This window comes from Adelges cooleyi, unplaced genomic scaffold (genome assembly GCF_023614345.1).
Source record: "Adelges cooleyi isolate 19-005CV unplaced genomic scaffold, UGA_ACOO_1.1 ACOO_flye_CR_arks_rails_tigmint_CR_PRNA_21, whole genome shotgun sequence".
Lineage (NCBI taxonomy): Eukaryota > Metazoa > Arthropoda > Insecta > Hemiptera > Adelgidae > Adelges > Adelges cooleyi.
The window spans coordinates 3,865,141-3,882,739 of record NW_026095871.1 but is presented as its reverse complement, the minus strand read 5'-3'; the positions used below and the strand labels follow the sequence as shown (position 1 = coordinate 3,882,739).

The 17,599-nt window shown below is 31.1% G+C and overlaps 1 protein-coding gene across 3 annotated transcripts; it reads left to right on the top strand.

Moving 5' to 3' along the window:
* Nucleotides 1-582: 582 nt before the first annotated feature.
* LOC126834533 (trehalase-like) lies at nt 583-15,117 on the top strand. Of its 3 annotated transcripts, XM_050566534.1 has the most exons (12): nt 583-878; nt 1,197-1,289; nt 6,971-7,482; nt 10,289-10,570; nt 10,686-10,858; nt 11,076-11,275; nt 11,740-11,864; nt 12,083-12,216; nt 12,864-13,030; nt 13,123-13,327; nt 14,001-14,197; nt 14,756-15,117. In XM_050566534.1, exons 3-12 carry the CDS (start codon nt 7,253-7,255, stop codon nt 14,882-14,884), a joined length of 1,842 nt encoding a protein of 613 aa, XP_050422491.1. In that variant the 5' UTR covers nt 583-878; nt 1,197-1,289; nt 6,971-7,252; the 3' UTR covers nt 14,885-15,117. The 3 variants fall into 3 exon arrangements, with proteins under 3 accessions (XP_050422491.1, XP_050422489.1, XP_050422490.1); XM_050566532.1 differs by lacking the exon at nt 1,197-1,289; XM_050566533.1 differs by lacking the exons at nt 583-878; nt 1,197-1,289 and adding an exon at nt 5,841-6,024.
* The last annotated feature ends 2,482 nt before the right edge of the window (nt 15,118-17,599 follow it).

The window sequence follows — 17,599 nt, the reverse complement described above, 5'->3', positions numbered from 1 at the left end:
TCTCAGAAAAGATCCAAATCGCACGTCCTTGTGCATCTCCTTTGTTGTTAGAAAATTGAAACTACTAATAACATCTTCGGGTTTGGCGAGACTAAGTCACCGTAGAGCACCTCTGCCTCTTCTCCACCTACCTAGGCAAATGTTACATCCGACCTTTCGGCTTTAAACCGAACGCGCACGGCCTATTGTTTCTCATGCGGGATCACGTTATTTGTTTTCCGTCAAATGCATTTGATCCTCATATTATTATTATGCTATTTTAACGCAAATGTTTGGCACGTTCCTATAAAAAAATATTTTATTTTGCTTTTTAGAAACATTTTCTTTTTAAATAAGGCATGTTTTTTGAAAACGAATAACAATAATAAAACATGATTGTTATCAATGCTTTGCTGCCGATCGTGTTGTCGGACATTCTCCTCCGACAGTAAACATACACACAATCCGGGCGGATCCGACAATAATAATGTTTTAGACAAATCAATGGTAAATGGTTATGTTGATGTGTTTTAGATACTTCCTAAGTCTTCTATACGATGTATGCAGACGGCAGTCGTCGCGGTTCGTGATTCAGACGCACGGTGGATTTCTTCGGAGCTAGACGTCCGTCATCTTACTTAATCGTGCGTGGCCCGTCCGTGTGCAAATATCGTGAAGAGATTTATTATTATTTTTACTATAACACAATAATTATATTATTACCAGTCATATAGTCGCCGCAGTTGCTTCCTCTACCGCGCCATCGTCGGCAAACCGGATCTGTGAGCTGTGTGTTTTACGCATTTTCAGTCTATAGTTACCGGATTACTTAGTTTCATAATGCGACTAAACGATTTTCAATTAGCGTAATTGTGTACACCTACCATCACGAGCGACGGGTAAGTCCATTCTGTTTTGTTGTCTATGTGACATGCGAATTTCCCTCGCACGTTTTTATAATTGTATACCTACGATTGGCAAATATAATTAAAATCAAATTAAATAAATCTACGTAAAAGAAAAAAAAATACCCTGACCCGATACCGTCTTTGACGACAGGGTTGTGAAATTTGAACATTTCTTTGAGCTCATGAAACGCCAGCTGTAAATGCGGTTTTAATGAACATTTATACTTAAACATTAATGAATCGACAGAAGTTTAAAAGCACTAAATGACGTTATAAATAAGATGTCTTAATTGTGTTTTTGTGTTTTAGAACACGGTTGTACAACGCGTGATCAATATTATTGTTTCGGTTGACCGATCGGGTCATGTGTGTTATCAATATGTGTGTATGAAGTAACGTGCGGTATGCATTTCTAAAAAAACACAATAATAATTGGTTATTACATATTAGTTATTATAATTTTTATACACAATGATTCATAAGTTCTAGTTAGTTCTAGCATCTTTTAACTTTCTTGGATAATATATGACCACGGGAAGTATTCAAACGTTGGAATTCGAATAATTCCCATCACTGGTACAATACATGCAACAGTATAATATTTATGAACAATGCCTACACACATTTGTTGAAACTTTTCAGAGTTTAAGCTTATTAATGGTATTATAAGTAGTCGGAAATAAAGGGAAGTAATACTTTTTACATCGTATAGTAGATAAATCGAGGTGATGAGCAGCCCTCTCGTATACTTGTTTCACAAAAATAAAAAAGTTATTGGTACGAATAATTCAGAATAAATAAGGAATTGTATACATTGAACAATGATCGAGTGTCAGTTCTTAAAAAGTCTATCACATCCGGGGTAGTCTCAGACCGTCTTGGAAACTTACTTGGTAGGTACTTCTATTTTAATTGTGCTGTCAATAATGGGAATTGGTAGCCATTGACTCACTCTTATTTTTTTCAGCGGCACATGGCATATCAACAGTTTTTAATTAGTTGATTAAGAAGTTAAAAGCTTATCTCCTTTTTGTAACTTTTGACAAAGACTATGCTAGTTTTTTTACTTAACTCTATATTTTTTACACTTTAAGTCCTATAAGTGTCATTTGTCTGCATAATATAAAAAAATTTGAATCCAAATTTTTAGAAGTAAAACTATTGTTTACCAAAAAATGACATTAGCCCTTTTATCACCACTTAGAAACGTGTTCTGTACCTTTAAATGCAAACAATTTGACTATAAAAAAAAAGTAGGCATTTAACATTTTTATTTTAAAATGTAATGGTGTGTCAACAAGGTAGTGAATAAACTAATAGTTCTTTCTAAAAATAAAACCCAACAAAAAAATAATCAAAATTCATTTTTTCTTCATGCGTTTACAATTAGTTCCATCTAACCCTAATGCAACGTTATGTAATTAGTTAACAACGTTGCGTTTGTCTTATTTTTTATTTATATGTTATTATTTAATATTTATTTAGGTAGTTATTGTTTTACAAAATACGAATATTGTCATGGTTTTTTTCCTCAGTGAAATCGAGCGATGCGATGAATTATATTTTTTATCTAACACAATATGTACGGCGTCATAATATTATACCTGTGTTTATACCTATATATACACTGATACGTTATGTACAAAATTGAACGTTTCCAAAAATTATACATGCGAAGACGCGATTAGGTTACGGTCAATGATCAGACGGATGTAGAACGTATTATTACTCCTTTTTTTCTCTCTTCTCGTTTACCTAATGTTTACATAAAAAAAAAAAACATGTAAATGTATATAATGTATGGTAAAAAAAAATGTTCTGGTATTTATTTAATTTCATTACATTCAAATATATGTAATAAAATAGGTGCGTGTCTGTGCGTTTGTGTGTGCGTGTACACATTACGACATCAATTGAGAAGAAGTATTTTTTTTTTCCACCAACAATTTCCGCCTGATACACGTGTCGATACATCGATTCGTAAGTAAGAAAATATCTGCCTGTCATCTATTCGGTTTCCATTTCACACACATTATTACACATAAGTACGACGATTTGTATCATTGCGGCGAGTATTAAAACCGTTTGCCAACGAAACAATAATAATAATCGTTGTTAGTAGGAAAAAATCCAAGTAGCTCGTTACTCCTTACTTTTTTTTTTCTTTAACGCAAAATAAAAATATTTTCGCCGCGCAAGTGCACAATATAATCGTGACGTTATTGTGTTCGACAATTTTTGGGATATAAACTGAAAATAATGATACAAATAATAATAATAATATATTATGTTGAGTTTGACACAACGTGAACAGCAGCGTATTGTATTTATATTTTTTCGCAATGCAATATAACAGCACATTAGCATTACACATGTTTATAAATGTCCATACAACGCGGTGTTTAAAAAAATAAAACATTCAACTACAGTAGAATTTATGACAAAAAAAAAAAATGCCTCAAGTTGATTGTAAAGTAAATTTGTAAACTCTGATTGGTAACCGTGCGAAACCCTCGGTGAATGTGTATGTACGTACCGCTTTTATATTTCATTCCAAAACTCAATCAAAATTAATAAGAATACTCTAAATATTCGGTATTTAATTGTTTTATTGTACATATTATAAATAAACGGCAATTTTGATATAGGTAGCTGCTATTACGATAAATTGTTTTTTTTAATTAAACGATATTTTCAAAAAAGAATAGGCGTTAAAATAAATGTTAGTAAATTCTAGAAATTCGTTATGATTTGGACTTTAGAGCACAGGTGCTATATGATAAACTAATAAAGAGTAGGTCAATTCTTTATCGGCTACTTAAAAAAATATAGTTTATATGAAATAGTAGCTATTTTATAATATTTCACATTTCAAACAGACAAAACAATTTGTTGTTAATTACATACATTAATTATAGATGGCATTATATCTTAGTTGAACAATTAAGGGCAGCCTTAGGAGAACTGAGATAATATTTAAATGGTAACCGGAAAAAAAATCGAAGAAAATTGTATTAATTTTACTAACTAATTGATAATATCAACTATCGATAATAAAACTGATTTTTTGTTAGTGTTTTTACTTTGTAATTTCGTTATTTTAAATAATAAAAATTGAGTTTACATCTTCAAATAAATGAGAGGAAAAACCCTAAGCTAACCTAACCTTTTCCCTTATTGAATGTCATAAATGTGTGCTAATGCTTCGAGTGGCATAAACGTTATCACTTACCACATAACACATTGAAATTTAATTGATTCATTAATAATGAATTTTAAAAAATCTAAAGTTATTCCAGTTAGCATAATACATTGTATTCTTCAGACAGACTATTTTTTTTTTAGATTTAGCTACATAATTATGTGTCTATATTTGTAAAACATATGTTGAGACTAATGATGCTTAGAATAGCTTGTATGAATAATAACAATTATAAAAGGTTTAAAAATTCACTGGAAGTGTGTGAATAAAAAATAAAGCGCATTCAATTGTTATTTATTGGTATCAAAAAGTGGACTTATACAAGTGTGCACTAAGCCATCGATGGAATATAGATCAATTACTGTACACAAGTAAACTATGTATTATTCATAATTTATTTATTATGTTTATATTTGTAACACTTAACTTGGCTATATAATGTACTATGTGACATAGTAATTTGCGTGTAGGTAAACATAAAATAAACAATTTTTAGTACACGCACTTATATAATAATTATTAATCCTAACCAATATAATGCATAGATTATAGTAGGTACTTAATGATTAGATAATGATTTACTGTGGTTCAATTTTTTAATTTTCACGGTCGTGTGGTTATCTGAATTCTGATTGCCAAATGCATAGAAATAATTGCTAATATTTTCAATTCGACCAATTATGCAAATCGTTATCTAATCGCTAGCTTCCATGTTATCTAACCTTGGTTAGGAGGTATCTAATAAATATTTACCCAAGACGTTCAATATAATGTGATATTGTCGCATTTTCTAGATTTTAACAATAAAAAAATCAATCTTATATATTATACTTGTCTTGTTTTTGAGGGAAAAAATGTTTTTTTTTTTCGAAATGCCTACCACGCCTACAGCTTGTTAATTGGGTCTTGACACCAGATACGCACCGGTATCAAGGCCTAATGGAAACAATCGTCTCGGACACGGATGGTTTGTGTTTGACGTGTATTGCAGTTAATGTTGGACACAGACCAGTTATCACTATAAACGCAATCTAAATCATGTTTTGCTTATAGCTCAAACATTTGTATACAGTTGACCATTTTAAGTATGTTTTAAAAACATGTGTAGAACAAGAAGAGCTTAATATTATTAATAAAATGTGATAACTGATGGTAATTTTCATTAACAAACTGTTTTGCCTTTTTATAATGTTAATTATTACAAACTCTTTTTACGCTTAAAGCATATTTTCAATTATTTATCGGTAAAATATTATATTGTTATCATTAAATATGATTTATGTACCTAATAGTCTGTCGATAAAATAAATAATAGTTATAGTATGTAATATACACGTCATGGTTTATTTTTTCGGACCCGAGTAGGTACATATTACATTATAGAAGATTTCTAAAAAAAAAAAATATGCAAAGAAAAAACCACGGTGTAAGTTTCTTCAACTGATTTAGTTGTAAATTGAGTTGAATTGACATTGTCACTGAATGTTTTGAATGCTAATGATTTGAACTTAACTTTTCATCTGGGTCTTTATGGTCGGATCGCTAGTATAAAAAATGTATTATTAAAATAATATATATTGACTTCCGCACAACAGCTCGCTGCCGTAAGACTTGGGCCTATTTAATGTGCATATTTCTCTTTCTCCTTCTCTCTCTGTATGCACCCGACAAACGCCTTATCAATATAATTCACCACAGTCAAGTTTACATAACGACACTGTGCAGTGTGCAGTGCGCATTACGTGAATTCTTGCTTGCACACATAAGTATAATATGGAAGTGCGATCATTATTAATTGTGTTACATTTAAACTAAACGAGTACTTCATTATTAAATATTCTAAATTATTCGCGACGTAAATTTTAAATTCTACACGTTGACAATAATTGTCGCTGCTTGTGCCAACTTAACCCAGTCGTTGGTATTATGATTAAAGTAGGTACAATATTATGTTGTTGCGTACAGTTTAATCATAATATTATCAGCTAAACGTTGACCGTGTACCTACCTCGACGCGCGTTACATAATTAAAGTACCTATAATAATTTCTCTCAGCTCTGTTCTCTTTAAAAAAAAAATATAGAACGCATTCCGCAAAAATAATGATATATCGTTCAGAAAGTTTGAAATCGTTAGTATGGATTTCCGATAGGTAAACAACGATAAACGGCATCTCCTTATCGAGCAAACGGGTTTTCAAATAATTTACTGCAATCTTTGTGCCGAACCGACGACCGATTGTGAATGCCAGCCGACCGGGATAAACCCAGGTCAGTTTTCATTTTATTTGTATTGACAATATTATATTGTGGCCAAAAATAATATTTTCACCTGCCGTGAAATAACACAGCGGTGACGCACAAATACTTTGGCGTACTCCAAAAATTATCTTTAAGTACCCATCGCCCACACAAACACTACACACAGAAAAAAAATCGTGACGGAAACTCGATTAAAACTCGGTAACTGATTGAAAACAAATTGGGGCAATATTAACTGGTTTAAACTGTGTAGGACATAAATAGTTTGGTATTTTGAAAATGTTAAATTTATGCTCTACGGTGATTTGATATTTTGCTAGAACGGGTCTTGTAATATTATAAATATTATGTCATTAGAATTGTTGTGTTGATATTGGGAGTATTTTGCCACAGAGTGTAAAAAGTATAACGTTGCCACAATGTCAATGTTCCGAACAGGTTATCATATTTATTAAAATACGACGGTAATTTCTATGGCCATAGAGTTAAATGTCAACGGTTTTCATCGGTGTTTGTGTATTATGTTTTTCGCGAATGAAAATATTTTTTATTTTCGATATTAACTAGATAGGTTTGCTGCGGTTATTCGTGTTAATCGTGTACGTTTGTTTGTTTTTCAGCCTGCACAGGATCGTGTGTCTCAAACATAACAATAATGTCTCAACGATCATCGGCCAGAGGTACGAGTTCGCTTGACGGCCGGTCGTTGTAAATCCAAAAATCTCGCGTTCACCTCCTTACCCAGCTACAGTTGCTGTATATTATTTATTGTAACGATGGCCGCAGTGCAGATGGTGTGTCCGGGGCTACTGCTGCACACGGGTCGTGACATTGTTGTTACCTAAAAATAATGACCTGCGCGATTATCTTGTTGCGGTGGTGAGCTCGTTGCCGGCGACCTTATGCGGGCGACCCGGGTTGGCGGTAGACTTACAGCGGCTGAGGAGGTCACTGGTTGCGGCCGGCAACGCGGCAGCGGAGGACGTGTCGACAGCGTGACCGCGGCAGTCTGCAAGATGCGCTCGGTGTCGGTGGCCGTACTCGTGGTGACGGTCGGGTGGATGCACGTGGCCGACGGGGCCAGGCAGCTGCAGGGCCAGTACAACACCCCGTACCCGGACATATGCCCCAGGTAAGCCGAAACACCGCAAACCGATAATATGTCACAGGTAAAAAACGGTGATGGTAAAAAAAAATCGGATGATATTTTTTTATATAATAACATCATTTGAGTATAATATAGGTATTGACATAATATTGTATACACACTCGCAGTGATAATATGATATTGTTTTTTTTTTGTTTCCTTAAGTATGATGGCAGGGTGAAGAGGGGAGTGGGGTTTGAATGCGACTTAATGGACCAAGTGCAACAGCTCAGAGTTTTAGTCCAAGTAACGATTCAAAAAATATTTTTTATTTTATTTAAACGTTTTTCACCGCCCGACGTTGAAATGTTGTAACGTTAAATTATTATTTTTTTTTTAATAATGGGTATATTTTATGTTTACGTAAAATTTTTTAGTTGCACTTGCCCCATTTAATTGCATTTACTTCACTTCATCCTACAGTATAATATTCTATATTGTCACGTTATTTTTTGCTAACCACATTGTAATACTAAACGACAAAAAAATTTTTTTAAAAAAATTCTCTCGAAAATTAAATAAATGATTACTTTTTTACTTTAATTTTAACAATTTACATTTGAACAATTTTTAAATGACAGTGACGTTAAAATATTACATATTAGTAAAACATTAAGCTGTAGCCCAATCAAATTTTCGGAAAATGGTTATATTTTATAATTTATATAAATATATTATTAAAACAAAATTATGGTAATACTGGTAGAGATTGTTGCGTAATAAGCAGAGTTTTTATTTTAAGAAAATTGCACGAACTTTACATTTCAAGCTAACAGCGATTTGTTACTTTGCATTATTTTATGGCTACAATTAATTCAATTTCCTCTATCTAATGTTGCGATAAATGTTCTGCAAATGGATTTTGAAACCTCATTAGTCATTAGTCGTTACGTTTACTTTAGGTACACTCTAGACATTTCTTACCTATTGTTTTGGATAAGCGTATTCCATTGTTCAGTTTTTGTAAATATTCACAATAAGTAGATTAAATTTCAATCAAAATATAACAATAATAAAATCAAATTTGTTTTTGGAATTCGTATTTTCTCACCAACTGCAATGGAAACCGTTTATGATACATAGGAAGGATCGTTTTCAACCCCGTAACCTCACCTTCAAACCCTTATCGTGTTATTATTTTTTTTAACCGCCTCAGATTACTTATAACTAAAATATTTTAACGATTAACCGATTCATATATTTTATTATGACGTAGTACAATTGATAATACGTTGGAACTTGTTTCAAGAGGTTCAATGGGATTAGCATCCTAATCAAAGGTTGAAGCTCCGCACTAGCAGACGCTTATTTTAGCGAAAAGCATTAGGAATTAAAACAATTATTAAATAATGGAAACCTCATTTACTTTGTAGTTCGATTAAAGTTAAAATATTGTGTTATGTACCAAATTACAAAATTTAATATTAATCAAATGGTAGGTACGTTGCTTATATTTTGTGTGATTTCAGTACTCCGTCCTATAAATAGACAAATACCTACGTGTTCAGTCTTATCTTTTCAGTTGTCCGACCAAGTAAATGAATGGTGGATATAAATGTATTGATACAACTTATATAATAATATAACTGTTGAATAATCGTAATCTGAACTAAAAAAAAATAATTTTTCTGATTAGATTAAATATTTAACATTTTTCTAAAAAAAAAAAAAAAATATATTATTCAACAAAAACATCATAGACAAAGCTAAACTATTTTAATAATTAACTTAATTCAAACATTTGTTCTAACATAACCAAATTAATTATTCTTTAAGGCCCAAACGCCTTTAATAGGAGGAACAAATGGTATAGGGCTTAGGAAAACTCAGATCTCCTCAAATATGTATTGTTTAAAATAATTAAAATTTATTGTATAATAGTATACAACTAGGTTAGTGTACCTTAAGTACCTACCTCGACTCATTGGTATTTAATTTAGGTAGTTAATTCTGAATTAAGGGTTCTAGGCGTAATAGAAAACAATTTAAGAATTTGGAAATCCACTGAATGCGTTTACGAATTAAATTTACACATTAGTAGTCCTTAATTATTATATAAATTAGTTGTTATTGATTTTCATTGGGAGTATCAAGTAAGTGTATTGTGATAATTGAACTAGTGACAAAAAACATCCACTCACGTTATGTTAAAATATAATCTATAGTTATACAATTTTGCATACATCAAACTGTCTTACTTAAATTTTTAAGAAATTATTTTCATTGAATAAATAATATAATTGTTACTAAACTAGCTCGAATAAATTATTAATTTATGCTATTTGAACATTTCGGCTTAAAGACTGTGACTGTTGACAAATTTCTTCGATTATAAGACAATTGTTTATTTTGAAATAGTTTATTTCACGATTTTGTACTACCTATTTGTTTAACAGATTGAGTAGTACAAAAAATATATATATATATATCTCAGTCTGTGACTGATATCTGTTTGATAATGAAATCAGTGGCAATTGCAACGAATTACACGTACTCATTACACTAGAATACGGTGGATGATATATACGTAATGTTTAATGGGACTTCAACATACTCCGAAGGTCAGGTTACCGCGTTTGACCGATTTACAGAATAATTATCCGTTTCTTAACCTGAAATTCGATTTTGAATTACTGAAAAAAACACAACACGTGGTTCTTTTAAAATTTAAACAACTTTAAAATATAATATTTACTATATAAAAATTGTCTGTCTAAATTGTAAATTGTTAAATCCAAAACTGTATCCTTATTACGTATTATTAAACAGTTCACTTGTAATTGTGTTTTAGTGAAATATATTGTAAAGGGGAGCTGCTCGATGACATACAAATGCAGCAGATGTATCCGGATTCGAAGACATTTGTCGATAAAAAACTGCTGCGAAGCGAAGCAGTGATCTTAGACACTTATCGAAAGCTGAAGCAAAGGAATGGCGGCCGAGTGCCACCACGGCCTGTGCTCGCCAAGTTTGTCGAGGACAATTTTGGCGACGATCCTTTGGTCGAATGGGTGCCGCCCGATTTTGTTGACAGCCCATCAATCATTAATTACGTTCAGGATCAAAATTACAAGTAATACAATAATTGATTATCATTTTTTAAATGTTACGATTTCCCCCCCTCCCCATCCTGGCCCCTTAAAACACACTCTGTGCGTGTATTTATTTTTTATTTTATTTTTATAAAGGCTCTGGATACTGCAGTTAAATCAAATATGGAAGAGGTTGGCTCGGAGGGTAGACGAGGATGTAAAAAACAATCCCGACAGACATTCTTCCATTTATTTACCAAACGGGTTTTTCATAGCCGGCGGAAGGTTTACAGAAATGTATTACTGGGATTCTTATTGGATCATAAGAGGTGCACACAATATTACTCCTGAACATACTCTATCGATAATATAAATATTTTTTAATTTAATTACATACATGCATGAGTTATTAATTATATCGTGCAATGTTTTTGCTATTATAAAATTACAATTTATTTTCAGTCAATATTAGTATCATTTCAGTAAATATAGTGTCATTTTCATTGGATTGAGGACTATTTGAGAACATGGCGTTTCTTTTTACAGGTGTTATCCTATGTGATATGAAGGAATCGGCTAGGGGAATCATACAAAATTTTCTCTATCTAGTGCACAAGTACGGCTACGTACCGAACGGCAGTAGAATTTACTATTTAATGAGATCTCAGCCACCACTTTTAATTCAAATGGCAGCGTCTTACTATACGTACACGGAGGACTTAGACTTTATCGAGAAAAACATCCAGGTAAAATAATATTATAAATTAATTCAACCGTATTAAATTGTATTTATTAGTTGTTACTAGTACAAAAGTAGCACAACTACTTTCGTTGAATTATGTAGTTATACAGACAGCTAATTAAACTAATGATAATACGGTTGTTAATTACATATGTGCGCTTATAATGTGCATTACAAGCATAAACATACTGTAAAATTAATCGAGTGTAATGTTTAATTTATCTATGATGTTTTTCGAATGGCTCGACTATGACCATACAATCAAGCCACAATAATACATTATCGAATATATTTAAATGTTTGTAAAAGTAGTGTAAATAGGGTCCCGGGGTTAAGTTTTAGATATATAGTTTTTAACATTTGTTAACCGTTAATTAGATTGTAGTTCGTTAAATATAAAAATATGTGCCTGACATGGGTCCATTATATACAAAGTAATGGCTACTTTAATTTCCATTTTTTGTTTAGTATTTGGAATCGGAGTTTAACTTTTGGTTGACCAACCGTACGGTGAAAGTCGAACGAAATGGTAATGTCTACTTAATGGGACAGTACAACACACACACAAAGGAGCCTCGTCCAGAATCATACTTGTAAGCTTAATTTATTTGTTATAGGTAGCTACTTAGTGGTGTTGTGGTAAAAAAGAAAAAAACTAATGTTTAAATATCCACCCTTTGTTAGTCGGTATGTTAGGTTAAAGGATAAGTATCATTAAGGCTGAGGCATTGCCAAAAAGTCAATCACCGAACCACTGTAACTATACTTATTGAATGAAAACATTAAATAACGAACATTATTGTTTTTACAGCCAAGATAAGACATTGGCCATGCATCTTCCCAACGAAGAAGATAAAAACGAACTTTATTCGAGACTGAAAGCCGCTGCTGAATCTGGATGGGATTTTTCTACGAAACATTACAACAATTTCGGACAAAACACTGGTATTGTTTTACATACAATACATTATAATATTGTTATTAAACTTTATCATTAATTATAATTTATAACTGATAAAACTGTTGCCATAAAATAAAATAATAAATGTGAACATAATAAGTAGGTAGTTGACACTACATTTGAAGTAGTGAGAACCAAAAAGATACAAATTACATATTGTCATTTTTGAATAAAACAGGAAATTAACTTTCAAGTCGATTTAAAAAAATCAAACAATACACAATGAAATAATCTAATTCAATTACTTTCTTAAAAAGATCATAAAAAAAAAAAAAAATGATTTGAATATTTTTTAGATGCAAAATATTAATTGAATTGACAAAAATGCACGTTAAAACAAAAGTATACAAATGAACTACCAAAAACAAAAAAAATATACGTGCACTTGTATCTATTTGGTTTATTAGGAATAGCACTTATATCTTGAAGTTCATTTCTTAGCAAATCAAGATCTATGTTACTATTTATGTCTTAATACAATCACAGTCACTTGTGTCCTTTTAGTTCTCAACACTACTACTATCTTCTGGAGCAAATGATAGAATATTGAATCTTATTTGAAAATTATAATATTCGATTTGACATCATCCATTGACGATTATAATATTGTGTGTATTATATTTATTTTCAGGTGATTTAGCCAATACGGATCCACAGAACTTTATATATGTGGAGTTAAACGCTATTCTCCAAGCTAATGCTGTCGTTCTAGCTCACATGTTTAAACTACTGGGAAACATAGAAAAATACAAATATTACAACGATATAGGAAACCGTTTTCAAATTGGAATAAACGCCGTGAGTCTCTGTTGCTGATGTGCAATCGCTTTGATATTTGGTATGAAACGATAATTTAAAAAAACAGATAGTAACAAATATGAGTTTTACAGTTGTTATGGAACGAAGAGGAAGGGATTTGGTTAGATTACGACCTTACTACAAAATCCAGTCGAAAATATTTTTATACATCAAACTTTGCACCCTTGTGGACTGGAAGTTACGAACGAAAACTCCGGGCTTACTATGGAAAACGTGCATTGGACTATTTACTAGTTAACGGCGTCATCAATCAAGATGGTACCCCTCGACTCATTTGTAAGTATCTTAATATATTTTTTTGGAGCAGGGGGGCAGGGAAATTTTACTATTATTTTATCAAACTTCAATTGACTTTGGTTTAATATAATATAAATAATACTACGATACAGTTATAACTTATAAGTGATTTTACAATTACAATAAAAATAACGAACAACTCTTAATGAAAAATTAAATATTAAATTTAAATAAGTTTTATCAATATTCACGTTGGTATTTAATAAAAAATCTTATACTTTTAGCAATTTTTTTTAAAATTTTAATCAAGCTTTTGTTTTATTAACGTTTAGATGTTAGGTGAAATACAATTATGTATTTAATTTGCCTATATAAGTCTCCTTGTTTATAGAACGTTTATCCCAACTCACACAATGTGTTATAACAATGTCAGTAAAATATTTACACTTTACTCGAGGACATAGTGTAAAGATAGGTTATCTTATATGTATATCGACAATACACCTAGGTAGTTTTTGTTTATATTTTCGTTTTAAAATTAATTTGTATGTTGTATAGTTTGTAATTTGCATTGAACTAAAACCATTAACTTCTATTGAAATCCGCTATAAGCTTATTATGATTAAAATTTGATGCTTTTAACACATGACTAGTAATTAGAAATGTCGTAGTAATTTTCCTTAGTAATTTTTTTTACAAATGTATAATTTAGGTGTTCCGACGTCGAATGTTAATTCATCGCAACAATGGGATTACCCCAACTGTTGGCCACCCCTTCAAGCCATGGTCATACAGGGCTTAGACCGTACCAAGTATAAGCCCGCACAAACCGTAGCGTTAAATTTGGCAAAATCGTGGATAAACACCAATTACGTTGGTTATGCCAACAGTGGAACAATGTTTGAAAAAGTAATAACGTTTTTTTTAATACTAATTAAAATATATTTATTCGCAAGGAAGGGTGGCGATAGAAGTTAAAATACGGCTAGATAACATGTAAAAATATATAGAAAAAGAAAATTTGCAAATTTGTAATATAATTAATTATCTATATTATGATATTCGTAAAAAATAAATGGAACCAAACAAAATAAATCATTTGTCATGGTATTGTCCTATCGATACATTATAATATGTTGACATATTCTATAGCATATATTTATTAACTGCTGTGATCAACTGTCAGACTTAACACAGGCATTTAATTTTTTGTAGACCTGTCAATTAATCGTGATACACCTGTATACACTCGTATAAAGGTCACAGGTTCAAATACAATATACGCAATCAACCGCACATACTAATGATTGTCATTAATTGTCTGTAGTATGTACGTGTTTTAGTTTAAAATTCCCTCCTCCCTCTTCCTAATTTAACCAGAATGTGTGCCGAAGCGGGGGCCGATAAACATATTTTTTTTTATTCTGTTCTAACTATGTCAAATTTGTTTTTCTTGCACTTATATAGTATAGCGCACTTGAAGTGGGTACTACCGGCGGAGGAGGAGAGTACACACCCCAGACGGGATTTGGATGGACGAACGGAATCGTTTTTGAGTTATTCCGCAGATGGGGATACTTATTCAGTTCTAACTGAACTTCGATCCAACTAACTACAATCCAGCTGAACGGTTGTACAGGCCATACAATGTTTTTTGTGTGGATTTTGTATTTTTCAAATCGGTCCGTTTGTCGTTTCAAACTAAACGATTGCGACGACGACGACGATGATGTACAGGGCCAAGTTCGAACATATTTATTGTTTCATTTTAAATATGCTCATAACGTTGTAAAAATATAAATATAAAAATATGTTATAAACAGTTAAAATATAGTTGTTAAATAAAATTCATCGGTCGATGCGCAAGCATACACACCATAAATGGTAATTTGTTTCCATGCATACAACATATACCTATTACCAATGTATTCATATTATTTATATATATATATATCGATGTATACACATTGAGCTTTCCGACGGAATTCTTTATGGTGTTTAAAAAACTACTACACCGCATAAAAACTACTACACCAACTTAACTGTTTTCCGTGCAAGCGGTTCACGTGCGGCTGGACATAATATTATTTCGGATTAGGTACATTGTTTTATTTTTAAGACTCAATTATGTTTCAAGGTAAAATATAATTGCCAGAAAACGAAGAAAATTGTGTTATTTTAATTAGGAGAGCTACATGGTTTTTTGTATGTATGTACAATAACAAAACCGTAGTTGACACTTGACGGTACCCGATATTGCGATAAATTTATTGATCAGATTCATGTTTTTCTATTTAATGGAGTTTTTTTAATAAATGTGCCATGTTTATATTATTCCATTTGTTTAAAAGTACACCTTTCGCAAACTGGTGTATTTTACGGTGTGGAAATCACGACATAATATTTGATTTGAGACTATATGTTGTTTGAAGTTTATGTTATGTTATACCTACCTAACAGTTTAATTGACGTTTGTCGATAGAATTAAAAAAAAAAACAACATAACATTTAACTATTCATACCTAATCATAAAACAATGCATATTTCAGTACAAGTTTGAATTTTGTTTTTCGATAGTAAACAACACAAGTGTCAGGAAACAATTTTTTCTAAAAAAAATAATAGACCACACCGGTGGTATAGACATGTTTTTAGGCGAATAATTGATTTCTAACAAAAAATAATGTTGTTGTTTTAGCTGAAAATTAATTACTGTTAGGCATGTGCTTGGTAGGTACTGCTCCAAGCTCATTGTTTTCATTACTCATACTGTACAAACTACAATGATTTGAGTAATTAGATTTATGCTAAATGGTACACATTGAAGCTTATCGAAACAACAAATAGTAGCTAGGTTACTAAACTTTCATTTGGTTTTTGCACCTATCGGCTATTACAATGAGTGCATACAGACACGAATAAGAGACTTTTCAAAACTATATCCAAATCTACTACTATACGTATATTTATGGCAGTGCCGCGATAAAACTGAACATTTATTTTATGACATAGCTGAAGTCTTAAGAATGTTATCTCCGTGTTTATTGTAATAACGATTGAGTTTCTTAAATTTAAGATCATATTCACGCAATACGTATTAGGGGATTATGCTATATTTGAAATGTTTGAGTGTTATATGATGTACGCAATCTCCCATAATTTTATCATCTATAATACACTACATTAAAAATTATATAATTTTAATCACTAAACTTTATATTTCAAAAAATATTCTTAGTTTAATTTAAAAATGTAGAAAAAGTAACTCAATATTATATTAATGTCAAGTTTGCCAATTTGCAAAAAGTTGTTAGATATTAAAATTATTTATCATTAGTATATTATCATCGTTTAACAGTTAAAACAAATTGTTCTACGTTTAAAACACTAAATTTCTGGATACTTATCGTGTATTTATTTATAATTATCGGCGGGCAATTATACCCTCACTACAAAAAACAAATAATATACATTATGTGACAATAATAACAACATATAATTAAGTTTAACCCAGTTTTCAATTGCTTAAAATAGAGCTATACAATACTCCAAATTATATCGTATTATGAAAATAAGGAAAAACATTATATTATGATAACTTAATCACATTATAACAATACAATAATACATTGACAGGTGTTCGTAAAATATTTTTTTTTACATTATTAATAAAAAACATTTTATTATATTATTATACGATAATCACATAATCAATACATGAGATATTAAAAAATAAATATGGGCAGTGCTTCCGGCGACTCGAGGCTGATGACTAAACAATTAAATTAGTAAAAAAATAGAAATAATGATTGATAATTGCAAAAGTTAAATTAATATAAAAGACAATACATTTCTATGCTTTTTCGTCAGTCGACTTCAATGCACCACTAGTCATCAGTCAAAAGTATTCGGTTGTCGCTGTCCGTCTTCCCAGATTTAAGTTCAAGATCTCGTTTATTCAACACCTTTTATTTATTCCTTCCCACACACACTTGTCTTGCGATTCGTTAGCACCTTTGTCACTAAAACTTATATAATAGTGTGCATGCTTATACCGGGTGAACAACTCGAAACATTTGTAAAGTAAACAAACTGATTTAACATTTTATTTCGTTTAATTAATCTGCAATTATAGATAAATAATGAAATAGTATTATAATTTCGGTTAAGCACTTTTTACCATACGTTTTTGCCTTAAAAAATTCATAACTTTTTCTCCCATTTGCCCAATGATCGCAAGCTGACCGATTTCGTACTAGGAATCCAGCCCAGATATTTTATTATGCAATTTTTGTAAGTGATTAACAAGAT

Bases quoted from the DNA above. Each gene is read 5' to 3' on its own strand.
- LOC126834533 (XM_050566532.1), top strand. From the start codon at position 7,253: ATGCGGGCGACCCGGGTTGGCGGTAGACTTACAGCGGCTGAGGAGGTC. The intron at 10,571-10,685 runs GTAATACAATAA...ATTTTTATAAAG, and splicing joins GTTCAGGATCAAAATTACAA to GCTCTGGATACTGCAGTTAA. The intron at 13,031-13,122 runs GTGAGTCTCTGT...TGAGTTTTACAG, and splicing joins TTCAAATTGGAATAAACGCC to TTGTTATGGAACGAAGAGGA.